General features: G+C 70.3%; 2 protein-coding genes across 3 annotated transcripts in view; both read left to right on the top strand.

Moving 5' to 3' along the window:
* The first annotated feature begins 1,847 nt into the window (after positions 1–1,847).
* On the top strand, positions 1,848–8,076 carry JRK (Jrk helix-turn-helix protein). The gene is made up of 2 exons (XM_070392474.1): positions 1,848–1,882; positions 3,155–8,076. The coding sequence occupies exon 2, from the start codon at positions 3,598–3,600 to the stop codon at positions 5,245–5,247; it is 1,650 nt and encodes a 549-aa protein (XP_070248575.1). The 5' UTR covers positions 1,848–1,882; positions 3,155–3,597; the 3' UTR covers positions 5,248–8,076.
* Positions 8,077–15,074: 6,998 nt separating this feature from the next.
* ARC (activity regulated cytoskeleton associated protein) overlaps positions 15,075–17,519 on the top strand; it is a 2,979-nt gene continuing 534 nt past the window's right edge. The window contains exons 1-3 of one of the 2 annotated variants that reach the window (XM_070392482.1): positions 15,075–16,798; positions 17,045–17,169; positions 17,331–17,519. The exon at positions 17,331–17,519 is cut by the window's right edge and continues 534 nt beyond it. In XM_070392482.1, the coding sequence (XP_070248583.1) occupies positions 15,075–16,283 (1,209 nt within the window). In that variant the 3' untranslated portion in view covers positions 16,284–16,798; positions 17,045–17,169; positions 17,331–17,519. Of the gene's footprint in view, positions 16,799–17,041; positions 17,170–17,330 lie in introns of both variants that reach the window. The other variant, XM_070392481.1, reaches the window with a different exon arrangement.

Raw genomic sequence — 17,519 nt, 5'->3', positions numbered from 1 at the left:
CAAGGGCTGTGGTGGTGGGGGGGACACTGCCTGCCCCCGAGGACTGAGGACACCAGTGGGTGTTTGTCCCCGTCCTCTTTCTCTGGCAGAGCAGACTCAGTCCTCGAGGCGAGGCCAGAGGTCCCAGAGGGATGGTGGGGGACCCTGGGGGAGCCCCGTGCGTCTTGGGGATGGGTGCACGTGGTTCCATGTTCACGAGGTGCCAGCAGACTGTCACACGGGGACAGAGCCGGCCTTCCCGGGGCTGACCCCGCTCGCTGTCCCGGGAGACCCGCCAAGGGAGAGGCCAGGGTTCCAGTTTCCTCTGCCCAGCACGCCTCACTGCAGCGGGCTCAGTCCCGACACACGGAGCCCGGAGCAACCAGGCGGCTGCCCCCCCAGGCCACTAAGTTTGGGGTGCCCTGGCCCGCGGACGTCATGGCTGCTACCGGCGCTCGGGGCAGAAGCAGAAATCAGTGAGACTGCGGGGCTTGGTCTGGGCCCGGAGCAAGCGGCAAGAGAGAGAACAGGGCAGCCATCGCCCGGCTGCGGAGGGCAGGGCCCAGCCGGCTCCTGTCTACCGGGTGTGGGTGCAAAGTGCACGAGCGTCAAGGGTGACTGTTTTTGCCCGAGTGAACGGGAAGGGGGGCTGTCAGCCTCCGCGGGTGTGTGAAGCCCTAAGAATGGGGCGGTCGCCCAGGGGGTGGGTGTGGACAGTCCAGGGTGGGCCTGGCCAGTCAGGAGTCCGCAGGAGACAGGAGGCAGGAGCACCAGGGCGTGGGGTGGGGCGGTCCTGGGAGCCGAGGGAGGAGATGAGGCGGAGGACGGTGCCAAAGCCTGTCTCAGGTCCCGCCCCGCCGGGCCGGAGGACTGTGAGCGCGTGGGGTAAGGAACACACGCTTAGTAACTCACGCTCCGGAGGTCCCGCGTCCGAAAGGAGTCTTCGGAGCTAAAACCAAGGAGTCGCAGGGCGTGCTCCTCCCGGAGGGAGGCTCCCCGGGAGAATCGTTCCCTCCCTTTTCCAGGTGGGGCGTCTGCTCTCCTCGGCCCGTGGCCTCTTCCCTCCCCGACCAAGCGCACTGCAGCCTGAGTCTGTCGTCATGTCTCCCTTCTCCCCTGGCTTCCTTGTCACACTGTCGTCCTCCCACAGGGACCCTGTGACGACCAGGGCCCTCCCTGATGTCAGGGCACCGTCCCCATCTCCAGAGCCCGAGCGGAATCGCACCTGCCAAGTCCCGGTTGCCATGTTTGCCATGTGAGGGGACTGTTCACAGGTTCTGGGGATCAGGATGCGGACAGCGGGCTGGGGGGCATTGGTTCCAAATGCAAATTAGCCACCCCTCCCAAGGCCGCCCAAAGTCCCAGCTCACGGCAGCACCAACTCAGGTCCAAATCACATCCAAGTCCTGCCCGCTTGCTCAGAAGCCTCAGATCTCATCATAGAAATCAGCAACATCAGGTGCGGATGAGGCTCAGGCGAAGCAAGAGGCTGGGTGGGAAGGACACGGCGTGGGCACCGGATGTGGCTAAGGGCAGGGGCTCAGAGACTGCCCATCACCGGCCGCCCTGGTCTGGGGGTGGGGGGTGGGGTTGGAGGGGGGCACTGAGCCCTGTCCGCCTGGGGCAGACCCTGGCCCAGGACTGCGAGGGTCCCGCTCATCACGAAACCCAGGGCGCAGTCACCCCGCGCTCATGCTACAGACGGACAAGTCGAGGCGCACCATGGAGGTCACCCTGGACGCCCAGCTTCCTTCCATCTGCAAGCCCACTGCCTCCTGCGGAGCCACCGAGACGAGGGTCCTCCGAGGTGCCTAGAGCGTCCCGGAAGTGATGAGCGGAGGGGCGCGGCCCGGCGGAGGGCGGGGCACCGGCACATCCGGCGGCGGCGGCCCGGCGCCGGCAGGTGAGTGGGGCGGGCCTGGGGAGCGCGGGCGCTCTGTGGTCTCTGATCCCTTCCCGCCCAGCAGCGTTCCCGGGAGCCGCACCCCGGCTCGGGCCGAGCTCCTCCGCCTCCCGCCCCACGGGGACCGGGCCGAGCTGCCCGCCCCGAGCCATCCCTGCAGCTCCCGTCCGGAGCCTGGCGGCGACCGCTCCCGACCCGGGGGCTCTGCCTGCAGAGGACACCGGCCACTGCCCCCGGAGTCACCCTCCCTTCCCCCGAGGAGGCCGCCTGCGCCTTGACTTTCTGTTTCCCCTTTGGGTTTGCCCTTGCCCCACGCGTGGCCCCGGGATAGAAACGCCTCACACCGGCCTCGAGTGGCCCGCGGGTCTCCCCGCCCCGGGGTCCCTCGCCCCGTGGTCCGCGCAGAGGGGCTGTGTTTGCACCCACCGATCTCCCTGCAGGATGGGCACCCCGATGTCTCCGTCCCTTACCCTCCCCACGCCATCCTTCTGGCCCCCAAGACTTCCTCCATCTCTTTCTCGGTTTCCAGAACACTTCTTCTTTGTGTTTTTATTGATTTCAGCGAGGAAGGGAGAGGGAGAGGGAGAAACATCAGTGACGAGAATCGTGGATCGGCTGCCTCCTGCTCGATCCCGAAACCCCGACAGGTGCCCTGACCAGGAATCCAATGGTGACCGCCTGGTTCATAGGTCGGTGCTCGACCACTGAGCCAGCGGCGGGGCCAGAACACTTCCTCCCTGACAGTGCCCTCTGCCCCCACAGACCGCCCTCGCCCCTAAAGCTCTGTGAGGACAGGGAGGGGTCCATGTGGATACGGGGCTCCCTCTGGCTCTCCAGCCCCTTTGGTCTGTTGTTCCTTGGGCACAAGAGGAGCACAGGTTTGCGGCTCTGGGTGCCCTGTGGCCTGGGTGGCGGTGCTTCCTGGGAGGTGGCGAGGCTGGAAGCCGCGTGGTTTCTCCTGCCGTGCCTGGCACCTCCTGGTGTGAGACGTTTCCGGGGCACTACCTGAAGTCCACCTTGAAAGCAGGCTTCTGCCTCAGGAGACGGATCCCGTGTTGGCAGCTGTCGTGTGTCGCCCTGCGCACACCTGCATGTCAGGCGGGAGGCGTCGTCCCTCGTGAACGGGTTCCTGGCGCTGAGCCTCCAGAGCACCTTTTCCGGGCGCCCCAGCCCTTCCTCTGGGGTCCCCTTTCCTCCTGGTTTCTAAACTGGTTTCCTGTTAAGCATCTCCCTAAGTGGGTAATGGCCTCTCCTTCCCTCTGCTCCCCACAGGGCCACACAGCACAGCGAGCCCTGGAGAGAGCGCCTGGCCCCCTGGCCCCGCAGCGCAGCCTCTGCGAGCCGCAGCAGGCTCCCCGGGCCCCTCTGCTCTGGCCTGGGGCTGGGGGGAGAAGCTGCCTCCATCCCGCAGAGGAGGCCGCGGGCTTCGGCAGCGCGGAGACGTGTGGGGGCCGTGTGACGAGAGTTCCAGGAGCTGCCCCGTGGCCAGGAGTGGAAGGCGGGGGAGCGCTGAGGCTCGAGGCTGCTGGACCCCGAGGGAGGCAGGAGGCAGGAGGCAGGAGGCCCAAGACCCAAGGAAGATCAGCAGACTGGCAGGCAGAGGCGGGGGAGACGAGAAAGTGAGGGGCACAAAGAAGGGAGGCGAGGCCTCCAGCAGGGGTGCCTGTCCCCCATCCATCTGCCTGCGTCTGCCTCCGGGACCAGCCACCCTCCACATGGCCTCCAGGCCGGCTGCCGGGAGGGGCCCCGGGGAGAAGCGCAAGAGGGTGGTGCTGACCCTGAAGGAGAAGATGGACGTGTGCGCGCGGCTGGAGAAGGGCGAGAGCCGGAAGGCGCTGATGCAGGAGTACAACGTGGGCATGTCCACGCTCTACGACATCAGGGCCCACAAGGCGCAGCTGCTGCGCTTCTTCGCCAGCTCCGCCTGCAACAAGGCGCTGGAGCGGCGGCGCACGCTGCACACGCCCAAGCTGGAGCACCTGGACCGCGCGCTGTACGAGTGGTTCCTGGGCCGGCGTGCCGAGGGCGTGCCCGTGTCGGGCCCCATGCTCATCGAGAAGGCCAAGGACTTCTACGCGCAGATGCAGCTCACCGAGCCCTGCGTGTTCTCCGGCGGGTGGCTGTGGCGGTTCAAGGCCAGGCACGGCATCAAGAAGCTGGACGCGGCCGGGGAGAAGCAGGCGGCCGACCACCACGCAGCCGAGCGTTTCTGTGGGTTTTTCCGGAGCCTGACGGCGGAGCACGGCCTGACGCCGGAGCAGGTGTACAACGCCGACGAGACCGGCCTCTTCTGGCAGTGCCTGCCCAGTCCCACCGCCGAGGGCGGGCCGGTGCCCGGTGGCAGGCAGAGCCGGGACCGGCTGACCGTCCTCATGTGCGCCAATGCCACGGGTTCCCACAAGATCAAGCCCCTGGTGATCGGGAAGGGCAGCGGCCCGCGGGCGCCCAGGGGCATCCAGCACCTGCCCGTGGCCTACCGGGCGCACGGGAACTCGTGGGCAGGCCGGGCCGTGCTGGCCGACTGGTTCCACCACATCTTCGTGCCCGCGGTGAGGGAGCACTTCCGAGCCCTGGGGCTGCCTGAGGACAGCAAGGCCGTGCTGCTGCTGGACGGCTCCCGGGCCCACCCGCAGGAGTCCGAGCTGGTGGCCGGGAGCATCTTCACCATCTTCCTGCCGGCCAGCGCGGCCGCCCTCCTCCAGCCCATGGACCAGGGCATTCGGCGCGGCTTCATGAGGAACTTCATCAACCCCCCGGGGGTGCTGCCCGGCTTCCACCCGCGCTACGGCGTGAGCGACGCCATCAGCAGTGTGGCCTGCGCCTGGGACGCCGTGCCCGCCGCCGTCTTCAGCCGCGCCTGGGGGCGGCTGTGGCCCGGGGCCGCCGCGCTGGCCGAGGGCTCATCTTCCGAGGACGAGCCCGAGCGCCTGGGAGCCAAGCCTCACGACCAGACCTTCGCACACGTCCTGGAGCTCGGGGGCGAGGCCCGGTCGCGGCTGAGCAGCAGGCTTCAGGGCAGTGCGGCACCCGGGCAGGAGGCCGGAGCGGGGCGTCCGGCCGAGGGTCCCCCGGAGCAGGCGGAGAAGGGTGGGGGCGCCCAGGCTGCCGGGGAGAGCGAGGAGGCGACCTGGGAGCAGGCGGCCGTGGCGTTCGACACGGTGCTCCGCTTCGCCGAGGGGCGGCCTTGCTTCACGGCGCAGGAGCTGGGGCAGCTGCGGGCCCTGCGCTCCGTGTTCGTGCGGCGGCGGCAGGGGCGGTGGCGGCGCCCACCCCTCAGGACCGTGGTCAAGCTCGAGGGCCCCCGGGAGCGCACAGGGGGCTGCACCACCTCGGCCTGCGCACCGTGCCCTGCGGGCGAGAACTGACGGTGCCCGGCCGCCTGGCTGCCTGGTGCCCGCCGGCAGGAGCTGTCCCAGGGGAGTGGGTGCTGCTGCGCGCGGCCCCTCTCATTCCGTTATCTGCGTTCCGGTCCCACCCGTGAACGTGAGGAGCTCAGCCTCCTGGGCGGGGGCGGAGCCTTGCTCTGACCCGCGGAGCGTGGAGAGGGGGACGCCGGCTCTCGGGCCACCACGGCTGCGCTGCTGTCCCTCGGGTGGGCTGCTGGCTGGTGGCCGTGCCTGTCGCCAGCAGAGCCTGCCTGTGGCTGGGATGGCAGCCTGTTTGCCGCCCGGCTGGAGGCTGGTCTCCCGCCGCGGCCGCATCTTTCCTGAAAGAACCTCCATGCTTCCAGCACTCACCGTCCCCGCCTTGGACTGGACCCCAAGATGCGGGCCACACGCTGATGGACGCGGGGGAACGTGCAGTTCCGAGCACCTTCCCCGCTGGGCCCGCCCCCACCTTCCCTGTTGTCCCCTCGTCCCACCTTCCCCCTTCCCTTCGGCAGCCGGGGCAGCCTGGGCTGGGCCTCACTTCCCTGCCCTCCCTGGTGCCACCTCGTCTCCTTTCATCCCTCTCCCTGCCCCTCCCTCGCCCAGCCCTGCGCACAGACGGTCTGTCCCTCTGGGGGCCACGGCACCGCCGCCGAGGTTGCTGGCCGAGCGGAGAGCTGCGTCCGTGCTCAGAGGACAGCGCTCAGAGGAAGCCGCAGGCGATGCTGCAGCCTCTGCTTGGCGGCCCGGGTGGGCGCGGCGGCGTCTCCTACTGGCCTGCCGGCCACGCGTGGCTGCCGCCTGCTCCTCAGTGTCCGCGTTTGTGTCCTCTGTCGGCTGAGGACGGACACAGGCGGGACCCGGGCTGTGGCCCTGCCCAGGCTGGGTGGGGCAGGCGGGGCCTCCTGCGGGCACAGGGCTCCGTGTGGGGGAAGAGCAGTCCTGGCCGCGGAGGCGGTGGCTGCCCCACACGGAATGTGCTCGGCGCCCGAGCCGTCCACGCCATGTGGCCAAAGCCGTGACGTTCACATTACGGGTGTTTTACCCCAATAGACAGGCCGAGGGTGGCGATGGGACCTGGTGATTGGGCTGGGGACCTGCAGAGCCTCAGGCCACCCGGGGCTGGGGGGGGGGGGGGGCGGGCTGTGCCCGTGTTGTCCCCTCGTCCCACCTTCCCCCTCACCCGGGGCAGACCCAGCTGCCGCCGCCTGGGAATTCGGGGGTGGGGGCGGGCGGGGCAGGGAGGGGGGGCTCAGCCTGCCCATCCGCCCACCGGTCCTCAGCACCCACGAGTGCCAGGCGTTGCCAGGTCCCCGTGCCCAGCCTGCGGGGTGGGGTCAGGCCCGGCTGGAGCAGGACGAGGCCTAGTGAGGGGCAGGGCCCAAGGGCCTGTGTCTTCGGCCGGCTGGTTGGGGGGGGCTCCGGAGCAGCCTCTGACCCACCCGTCCTGTCCCCCTCTCCACATTTATTGCCCCCCCCCGCCCAGAGGCCTCACTGGCCACTCCAGGGCAGCCACTCCCTGACCCCGAGAGCTCAGCCGCCTGCTGGTGGCGGGTTCGGTCTCGCTGGAAGCCCCCCCGAGGCCCCAGGACCCGGAGGCCTGCGGGCATCAGCCTCGCTTCGCTACCTGTGGGAAGGACGAGTGTCAGCCACTCGGGGCCTTGGAGCCCGGCTGTCGGGGACCCTGACGTTTTAGGGAGAGTGAGGGGCCTGGCTGTGTTCTCTAAGCTGCTGCCTTAGACACCTGGCTGGAGATGCGGGGGGAGGGGCGGAAGGTGGGGGCCGCCCCTCTCCCTCTCCCCACTTGTGTCCCCAGAGCCCCGGGAGGGGCCGGGCAGGTGCGTCAGGGCCCGGCGGGTGGGTCGGTGGGGATGACGTGGGCCTGACGTGCTTTCCTCCCAGACAAAGGCCTCCGCTGCTGGGGGCCTAGATCCCGGAGGTGAGTCAGCGCGGAGGGAGGGGTGTGAGCAGTGAGCAGCCCCTCCTGGCAGCCCCTCCTGTCACCGGGACAGCGGGAGGAGGAGGGGCAGGGAGGGACGAGGCGGGGAGGGGAGGAAAAGCTGGACCCAGGCACCTGGAGAGGGAGGCCAGGCCCCCAGGACTCACCGCAGGCCCCTGAGCTGCCGGGGTCTGCTGGGTGTGGTGGCCGGGATTGCTGTGTGGGGGGCACAGGCCTCAGACCAGCAGGGCCTGATTCTCTGAGTAGGATGAGCTGAGCGGCCGCCAGCGTGGTGGGCAGCAGATACCCCGATGTCCAGGAAGGTAACCGGCACCGTGCCTCCGGCCAGGTGTCCCAGGCCCCCACAAGGTGGTCAGAGCTGCCAGCGGTGGAGGGGACGGGGGCAGCCACCACCAGGCCCTCCTCCAGGAGGTCCACGCGGGAGACACAAGGACAGACTGACGGCCCGAGTGGTGGGGTTCGAGGGGCCTGCGGGCACATCTCAGAGTCGGAGGATGTCCTGCGTCAGGGACTTGGAGCCACCCTGGGGGGACAGGAAGGGGTGGGTGGCTCGGGTCGGCGTGGTCCCCAGTGCCCCCGCCCTCCGGCCAGCCCGCCTGTGCCACACGCTGGCCACGGGCCGCGGGCTGTTCTCATAGGAGCCCACCAGGCCGGGGCGCCCGATGGCGGTTGCCGTCCGCAGCAGGCCGCCCGGGTTCTCCAGCTGAGGGCCTAGTGCAGCCGTGGTGTCTGAGGGTTCCAGTGAGGTGGAACCTTCTAGAGACTCGAGGACGGGATAGTCCTGACCCCTGGGCACTCCGTGGGGCCTCTCCGTGGGCTGGGCCAGGGGCACTTCCAGCCTCAGGATGAGAGAAATAAATGTTTAAGCCCGAAGCCTGTGGTGTTTTGTGGCGCCCGAGCAGCTGGGACAATGGGGAGGGTGATGGGGGTGATGGGGGTGGTGTGATGGGGTGGGGGTGGGGGTGGTGTGATGGGGGTGGGGGTGGTGTGATGGGGGTGGGGGTGGTGATGGTAGTGAAAGTGGAGGTGATGGTGATGGGGGGATAGTGGTGAAGGTGCAGGTGATGGTGGTGATGGTGGGGTGGGGGTGGTGGTGATGGGGGGGTGGCTGTGACAACGGTATGACTGCTTGTACGAGGGACACTTGGAACTCAGGGCAGGGCCTGGACCGTGGGCCGTGGATCTCATGTCAGCGCCTCCTGCTGGGGACCTGCTGGGTTAGGGACCTGCCACTCCCGCCACGGGGCCTGGGAGCCCAGGCTGTCCTGGAACCCCACCCCCTGTGTGGGATCCGCCTCCTGCTCGCCCCCCCCCCCCCCCCCCCCCCGCCCCAGCTCTGGCCAGCTGGGCCCCTCAGCAGAGACACCAGTCCCCTGGGCTCCTGGGGGCCTTGTATTTGTGTGTAGAGACGCCGGGTCCGCTGGGCCCAGGGAGTGTGGTCTCAGGTGGTGGCTGGGCTGTGACCCGAGGGCCATTGCCACTTGGCCAAGCAGAGGCCAAGGAGTCCGGGGTGGCCGGCGCCCCAAGCCACTCCTGCCACAAATGACCAGTCCCTCAGCTGATGGATGTGCCCTGGCGATGGCCCTCTGGCTGGGGTTGGGGGGGGAGGAGGGCCTGGCCCCTGGCTGGGAGGGCAGCGACCAGGGACCCACAACCCCGAGTCCACCCTGCTCCCAGGGTGGGAGTCAGGGCCGGAGGTCGTGGGCAGCCAGGGCAGGAGCCCAGGAGAGCGGCTGCCGCTGGACTAGGTGGCCCGAGACCCGTACAAGAGGGCGGGTGGGGAGGCAGCTGCGAAGGGCGGTGACCAGGCCTAGCCCCTGGGAGGGAGGGAGGGAGGGAGGGAGTGACCAGCAGTCAGACAGGTGGCCGGGCCGGGAGCCTGGAGGGGCCCGGGGCACAGAGGGAGGGAGGGCAAGCCCTGTGTCATCCCTGCGCCCCTCAACGCACCCTGCAAGCCCCTGGTCTAGCTCCCTCCCTGGGGCCGGTCCAGACGATGGTGGAGGCTGTGCCGAGTGCTGGCACCCATAGGTGCTGGGGAGCCCCGCTGTCCTTCTATCGACAGCCCCACATGTGCCCAGGCTCCCTCCACGGGAATTCAGGGGGAGGCCAGGGGCCGCCGGGCAGGGCTTGCGGCCCCAGGAGGCCTGTCCCCAGCAGACGCTCTGGGCAGCGCCCTGGTGAGCGGAGGGCAGGGAGGGTGGGGGACCCCGGCACTGCCGTTCCCGTTTCCGGCGGGAGGGGCGCTGCAGGCACGGGCGCTGGGGCGGAGCCGCCTGCGTGGGGAAGCTCCGCGTCACAGCTATTCTCAGGCGAGCTCCTCTCTCCTTTTATGGCTCCGGAAGCGGCAGCCGCACGCGGGAGAGTTCATGGGAGGCGCAGGGACAGCGGGAAGGCGCCCACGCCCCCTCCCTGGCACTGCGCTCCGGAGCCGCAGTTCCGGGGCGTCCGGCCGTGGCCAGCTGGCAGCGAACCCCCACCCTGGCTGCGGGGCTGCCTCACGTGGCGACCTGGCAGCAGGATCTGGGTCCCTGGGCACCAGGGGACGGGCACCCAGGGGGACAGCGGGGAGGGGCAGCTGAGGCTCCAACCCAGGAGGCTCCTGGTGAGGCCTCGCCCCCCTCCCTCACCTGATGGCCGGCCGGGCCCTGGCTCCCCGTCCCTGAACCCTAGGCAGCCCTCAGACTGGCCCCTCCCCCCGGCACCTGGCTCTCAGCTGGGAGCCTCCCCACCTGCTGCCCCTGTGGCCCCCGTGCCCCTCCAGGCCACAGTCCCAGCGTCCCTTGCCCAGCAGCCCCTCCCGGCTCTGCTCCTGGAGACAGAACCCAGCCGCCCCCACACCCCACCAGCCAGACCCCTGCAGGCAGCCCGCTCCTGCTCACCCTCCAGCTGCCCAGCCCTGCCCGGGCTCCCGCCCCCACCGCGGTGGGAGCCCCACCACCCGCTGCCGGGGTCTCTCTCCTGCCCGGTCCAGTCCGAGGGGACCAGCCTGACCCATGAAGGCCGAGGACGGCCCCTTGAAGAGCCTGGGCTGTGAGCGGAGGCTGGACGCGCTGCTGCCGGCGCGGCCCGTGGCCTCCAGGGCCTGCGTGGGGTCGCGGAGACGCCCCTGCTTTGTGGGCCGGTCTGCACACCCGCACCCACCTCGCCGCGTCCTCGGGAACCGTGTGTTGATTGAATGACCGACCACCTCAGCGCTGAGCAGGGCGGATGGTCGTGTGCACCTCCCCCCTCCCGCCCGGCTCTGGCCTCCTTGCTGCGGGGCTCGGCCCTCCCTCGGCCTCAGTTTCCTCTCCCACAGTCTTGGGGGGGGGGGGACCCTTGGAGGACGGGCTCTCCACACCAGGCCTGTGGCTCTGCTCAGCCTCCTGGTCCGGGGGCGGGGGACGCCTAAGGATGTAGGGAGCAGCTGGTGCCGCACCGGGTGCCAGGATCGCGGGGAAAATACAGAACTTTCCTTGGAAGCTGGACCGGAAGGCGGGAGGCGGGAGGCGGGTCTGGATGTTGGGCCCAGAAGGAACGGCTGCCGTTCCGGGACAGGACGCAGCACTCTCCCTGCCAAGCCGGAGAGGAAGCAGCGAGGGGGCTCAGAAAGGAAATGTTCTCCCAGCTCGCGCGGCCTCCCCGCTCATGTCCCTCCCGTCTCGGTCTCCGGTCTCCGGCACGGAGGGTCTCCCGAGGCCCTGGCAGGCGGAGGCGGCGAATAGCACGGGGCGGCAGGAAGGGGCCTCAGGCAGGATCCCCCCACACCCACCTCCCAGGTCCCGGCAGTGACGCTGTGACCGGGACTGGGTGGGGCCAGAGGCCCTCCGCCTCAGGGACACGCGGCTCGGGCACTGTCACCCCATTTCACAGGTGGGAAGTTGAGGCTCAGGTGACCTAACTAATGTCTCCCAACCAGAAATGGCAGGAGAAGGCCCGGCCTCCGTCTGTCCCCTGACCCGCCTGGAGGCCTGCTCTGTGCCAGGCCCACTCTGGGCTCCAGCCACTCCGCTCTGAGCCCAGTCACCCGGCCTGGGAGGCAGCGGGAGCAGGGGGCACAGGTCCTGCATTCAGGGGTCCCTGGGCCGGGATGGAGGGGGGCTGCCCACCAGCAAGTGCCGAGCCAGGCGCTGGGCCTGCAGCGGGCTCCCTGTGGGGGGTTCCCTGCGGCAGGCTCCCTGTGGGGGGTTCCCTGCAGCGGGCTCCCTGTGGGGGGTTCCCTGCGGCGGGCTCCCTGTGGGGGGTTCCCTGCGGCGGGCTCCCTGTGGGGGGTTCCCTGCGGCGGGCTCCCTGTGGGGGGTTGCCTGCGGCAGGCTCCCTGTGGCAGACAGGCTGCCCATCCTTTCTGCCCAGCTCCCACAGGCGTGGTGGCCATGGAATGAGGCCATCTAACCTGGATGGCCCCACAGGGTGGCCGGCAGAGACGTGGTTCGTGGTTCGTGGAGGGTGGGCTCCTGGATGACAGGCCCAGGCCGGGTGGGAAGGGGCCGACTGCCAAGGCGGACCTTAGCCAGGGGGGAGTTTGGAAGCCACAGGAGAGGAGGCGGGTCCCCAGAGGGGGTGTGAGCCTGCGGGGGGAGTGCTGGTCACGGGGCAGCCGGGCAGGCAGGTAGCGAGGTGGCGAGGCCCCACGAAGCACAGGGCCCAGTGGGGTGGGCACCCCAAGGCTGGGTGGAGGCCGATCCTGAGATGAGCATCTTAGCGCCTGGCTGTGGCCACCTGAGCCCCAGGGCAGCAGGCCAGGCCTGGGGGCCTTAAGTGGGTCCCGCGGGGATCCTCGCACTGGGCAGCCCCTCTGGTCTCCCTGCCTGCCCTCCACCCCCCGCAGAGCCCCTCCCTCCCCAGGGCAAGGCCTGGGCAGTTGTCAGGCCTGGAGCCTCAGACCAGCTGGGCTCGGAGCGAGGGGGTCCCCAGGCCCTCCCCTCCTTGCACGCCCAGCTCTCCCTCCGCCTGCCCCTCCTGCTCTGTGTGAGGCTGGGGGGGGGGGGGGGAGCTTCACAGAGGGGCGGGCGGGGCAGACCCCATCCCAGGCGGGGGAGCAGCCTGGAGGTGGAAGAATGGAGCCCCAGGCGCCAGTGCGGGGGTTTGCTGGACCTCTGGGGCGATAATTGGGCCGCGATTACGTGTTCCCCAGCACAGAGCCGCAGCCTGTCACCTGTCACTGCGGCTGCCTCCGCCTCCGTGCAGGTCCTGTGGCATCTCCCCCCCCCCCTCCCCCGCCCCGCCACGGCTGGACTGGCCTTGGAAGGGGGACACCAACTTAACCTTGAGCTCCCCCCTCCAGGCCGGCTGCCCTACAAAGGTGACGGCTAACCTCGCCCCTTCCATCGCCTGCCTTCGCTCCCCTTCCTCAGCCCCCCGGCACCCTCCCCTCCCTGGTCCCCAGGCCCTGGCTGGGCGCCCCCTCCTCCAGGAAGCCCTGCCAGCCCACTGCTGCCGTGGGGGGGCAGGTGGAGGCTGGAGACCACCGTGGGTCCCAGGACCACAGAGCCACACCCGGGCCCAGGCCACCAGCTGGTCAGGGGACCTGGGCCCGGGTGCCGCCCGCCCTCAGGGGCACAGGGACTTGGTACACTGTGGAGGGGGCCAGCGGGGGTGACGCCTGGCCACTCGGGCGCTGGCTCTGGCACGTCCGCCACACACGCGTGTGGTGTGCACAAGGGTGGGCGAGCGGTCCCTGCCCAGCCGGCTCAGGGGCGCCTCCCCTAACCAGGGCCCTCAGACAGGTCCGAGCTCACCTCAGAAGTGGGCACGGCTGCCCCTCCACCCGGGCTCCCGGGACCAGGCCCGCTGGCACCCCGGCCGCTCACCCCACAGACCTTGCACACCCAGGCCGCGGCCGCCTCCTCCGCTGCGGCTCCGGGAAACGCCTGGGGCTGCGGCGCGGGATCCCTGCTCTGGAAGCGCGCTGCCGCCCCCTCCTCTGCCCACCCACTCGCCTTTAATTAGAAATGCCAGGAGAGCCATTTTTGGGGAGTTTTTGCCAGAAAGACTTTCCCCGTCCAAAGCAGGGGCGGAAGCTCAGATTGGCTGGGGTGGGGAGGAGGGCTCCCCGGGCTCGGGAAGGGGCTGGGGGAGTGGGGACCCCAGAGTGTGGGCACCGGCAGGAGTTGTGTCCCTGATAAATGACTCAGACAGAGGGGCTGGGCGAGGGGGTGGGGGTGAGTGTACTGGGGGGGTGAGCTTGTACTGGGGGGTGAGCTTGTACTGGGGGGTGAGTGTTCTGGGGGGTGAGTGTTCTGGGGGGTGAGTGTACTGGGGGTGAGCTTGTACTGGGGGGTGAGTGTACTGGGGGGTGAGCTTGTACTGGGGGGTGAGTGTTCTGGGGGGTGAGCTTGTACTGGGGGGTGAGCTTGTACTGGGGGGTGAGCTTGTACTGGGGGGATGCGTGTCTGTGGGGGGATGCGTGTCTGTGTGGGGGGATGCGTGGGGAGGGATGACTGGGGGATGAGTGTGCAGTGTGTGGGGTGGGAGGGGGAGAGGGACATGCAGGGGGGTTCAGCCCTCCTCACCGGCACTGGGGTGTCCGTGCCCTGGCTGTGGGCCATGGTGCGTGCGGCCTTGCCCAGGTGACAGGCGGGGACCTGGGACCCAGGCTGTCCTCCACGGGGTTACCCAGAAAGGACGTCCCCGCACTGTTGCCAGGGAGGCCGGGAATCGCAGCTTCCGGAGCCCCAGGCCTTATATGGCGCGTTCTAGGCTGGCTCGGCTCTGCCGCTGCGGAAGGCTGGCTCCCTCCTCTCCCTCCCTCCTCCCGCTCCCTCCTCCTGCTCCCTCCGCCCTCTCCCTCCCCAGCCTCTTGGAGCTTCTGAACAGGTTTCCCCCTGGCCTGGGGGTTCAGGGCCCAGCCCCCTGCAGTGGGCGGCAGGTCCTCCATCCCCTCCCACCCCACCCCACCCCGCAGGCTTCCAGATTGGGGGGCACTTCTTGGGGAAATCTCAGGCCGCACCACAGCCTAGGGTGGGCCAGCACCTGCCAGGCTGTCTCACACCCACACCTGTGCCAGGGGCCTGGCAGAGCCCAGGCCTGGGCGCAGGTCCCACACTCAGCGGGGCGGACCCCCAGGGCAGGGGCGGGCAGGGGCTCCAGGCCTGACCCCTGGGAGTGTGCGTGCGCCTGGCTGGGCACCCGGAGGCTCCCTGAAACCTTCAGCTCCCGGGGAGGAGGGTCTGAGTGGGGAGGGGGGGCGGTTGTCGGGGTTCATCTGTGGCCGAACATCGCTGCTGCACTGGGCAGGGTCGCAGGGTGGGCGGCCAGCAGGACCCGGGCGGCAGAGCCCAGCACCAGCACCCTCACACCCCTCCGTCCCCGGAAGCCCGCCCTGAGGCCCTGGGAGGGTCCCCTCCTGAGCCCCGCGCGTGCGGGAGGGGGGAGGGCGGGAGGCTAACAGCGGCCCCGCCCCGCCCAGCGCCGGCGTGGGGGGTGGTCGCGGGTCCCCAGCTCGTCCCCCAGGTTTGCAGGGTGAATGGGCCGGGGAGGAGGCGGCGGAGCCGGCGGATTAGTCACCCGAGGCCGGGCCGGTGCAGGGGGTGGGTCCTCGCTCTGCGCCGGGCGCGAGTGGCGCGGGGGCGGACCCGGGGGGGGCGCGGGCCAATGGGAGGCCGCGCTCGGCGAGGGGCCGCCCACGGGCGCCGGCAGCATAAAGAGCGGGCGCCGCGGCAGCGGGATGCAGATCTCGGCGCCGCTTCTCACTGCTCCCCTGCGCAGCGCGACGAGCCTCGCTCCGCCGCCCCATCCATCCAGCCATCCAGCCAGCGGTCCATCCACCGCACCGGCGCGCCCGCTCCTCCGCACCGCCGCGCCGCACCCGCACCCCGCCGGCCCCGAGCGGACTCCGCAGCGCGCCCCTCCCTCCCGTCCGAGCGCCGCGGCCACCTGCGCGCAGATGGAGCTGGACCACAGGACGACCGGAGGCCTCCACGCCTACCCCGGGCCGCGGGGCGGGCCGGTGGCCAAGCCCAACGTGATCCTGCAGATCGGTAAGTGCCGGACCGAGATGCTGGAGCACGTGCGCAGGACTCACCGGCACCTGCTGGCCGAGGTCTCCAAGCAGGTGGAGCGCGAGCTCAAGGGGCTGCACCGGTCGGTGGGCAAGCTGGAGAGCAACCTGGACGGCTACGTGCCCACGAGCGACTCGCAGCGCTGGCGGAAGTCCATCAAGGCCTGCCTGAGCCGCTGCCAGGAGACCATCGCGCACCTGGAGCGCTGGGTCAAGCGCGAGATGCACGTGTGGCGCGAGGTCTTCTACCGGCTGGAGCGCTGGGCCGACCGCCTGGAGGCCATGGGCGCCAAGTACCCGGTGGGCAGCGAGCCGGCGCGCCACACCGTCTCCGTGGGCGTCGGGGGCCCCGAGAGCTGCGGCCAGGAGGCCGACGGCTACGACTACAGCGTCAGCCCCTACGCCATCACCTCGCCGCCGGCCGCGGGCGAGCTGCCCGGCCAGGAGCTGGAGGAGGCCCAGCAGTACCCGCCCTGGGGGCCCGGCGAGGACGGGCAGCCCCACCCGGGCGTGGACACGCAGATCTTCGAGGACCCGCACGAGTTCCTCAGCCACCTGGAGGAGTACCTGCGGCAGGTGGGCGGCACCGAGGAGTACTGGCTGTCCCAGATCCAGAACCACATGAACGGGCCCGCCAAGAAGTGGTGGGAGTACAAGCAGGGCTCGGTCAAGAACTGGGTGGAGTTCAAGAAGGAGTTCCTGCAGTACAGCGAGGGCACGCTGTCCCGCGAGGCCATGCAGCGGGAGCTGGACCTGCCGCAGAAGCAGGGCGAGCCGCTCGACCAGTTCCTCTGGCGCAAGCGCGACCTGTACCAGACGCTGTACGTGGACGCGGACGAGGAGGAGGTCATCCAGTACGTGGTGGGCACCCTGCAGCCCAAGCTCAAGCGCTTCCTGTGCCACCCGCTGCCCAAGACCCTGGAGCAGCTCATCCAGCGGGGCCTGGAGGTGCAGGGCGGCCTGGCGCAAGCCGAGCCCGCCGGCCCCGAGCGCCCCGCCCCGGAGGAGGCCGAGGCCGAGGCTGAGGCCGAGGAAGCTCTCACGCCGGTCCTCACCAACGGGTCTGTGGCCAGTGAGGGGACCCAGCCCGAATAGAGGGCCCGGGGCCGGCCCGCCCGCCCGCCACGCCCGCCTGTAGTAGCCCTTGCCAACCCGGACTTCCCAGCTGGGCCGACTCCTCCCAGCCTGATCCACATGGACACACAGTTACGGACAGTATCCCCTCTCCCTGCAGCACCCTCCCTGTCACCTCCCGCTGTCTGTCTTCTGGGGCCTGGGCCTGCCCCCTCCGGACCCCTCACCCCCCCAACACACACACACTCAGGTCATGACGAGTCCCCCTTCCCCCCTCCGAATGGCACAGCAGCGGGCACCGAGCTCGGGACACCCCAGAGCCGACTCGAAGACAGCCCGTGCCACGGGGACCTCAGCTGCAGGGCTGCGGCCCCTCCCGGCAGTGGCCGCACAGGGCAGCCGGCCGGCTTCGGACAGGACAGCCGGGCTCCCGTCCTGGAGGAAACTGAAGCTGAACCCCAGCCTTTGCTGCAGCAGCAGCAGCAGCAGCAGCAGCAGACACAGCAGACCCGGCCCCCCACCTCCTGGCCCCTCAGGTGAGCCCCTGCAGCTGGGCACTACCACCAGGGGTCGCTGTAGAGCTGGGAGGGCCCACGCCAAGCCCATGGTCCAGGGGAGCCTACGACCATGGTCTCAGTGGCTCAGAGACACCCCAACCAGTCAGCCACAGGGCTGAGTGGGGGCGCAGAGACCCCGGGGTTAGGGCGAGGGGCAGGCGGGAGGCAGGGCCGGGGGAGTTTGCTGAGCCAGCTCACAGGGATCCTGTGTTCTTTCCCCAGCAGCATCTGTGATTCATGCTCCAGCTCAACTGGGTGACTCACCACGCGGGCAGAGGGTCCCACGGGCCCCAGTCCTCAAACCAGCTGAGGCGGCAGCCGTGTCCACGGAGCCAGGAGAGTGGCCACAGGTAAGCGAGCCCCAGCCCTCCCGCCCAGGGCCTTCCCTCAGCTGTCCTCACTAGGGGCCTGCGAGGCCCTTCCTACAGGCTCCAGCCCCCCCCCCCCCCCGCCCCCCGCCCCGCCCTGCCGCCCCCGCCGCCCCTGACGTCCGTGTCTTCCTCTCCTCCAGGTCCCAGGCTCCCCGGAGCCCTGGCTGCTGCGCCCGGCACTGCCCGCCCCCCTCTCCTCCACAAGCTGCCCTCCAGGAGGAGACGCCTGAGGCCCATGAGAGGGGGGCTGCGGAGAGGAGACTCGAGGAGAGCGGTGCTGAAGACAGGCCGGCGCGAGGGCCAGGCTGCCACATGCCCGCCCCGCCCCG

Source organism: Myotis yumanensis, unplaced genomic scaffold (assembly GCF_028538775.1).
Source record: "Myotis yumanensis isolate MYYU_CA2020_CCGP unplaced genomic scaffold, mMyoYum1.0.hap1 SCAF_15, whole genome shotgun sequence".
NCBI classification, from domain to species: Eukaryota; Metazoa; Chordata; class Mammalia; order Chiroptera; family Vespertilionidae; genus Myotis; species Myotis yumanensis.
Note: the sequence above shows the minus strand (reverse complement) of the source record. Positions and strands in the feature narration are given on the sequence as shown.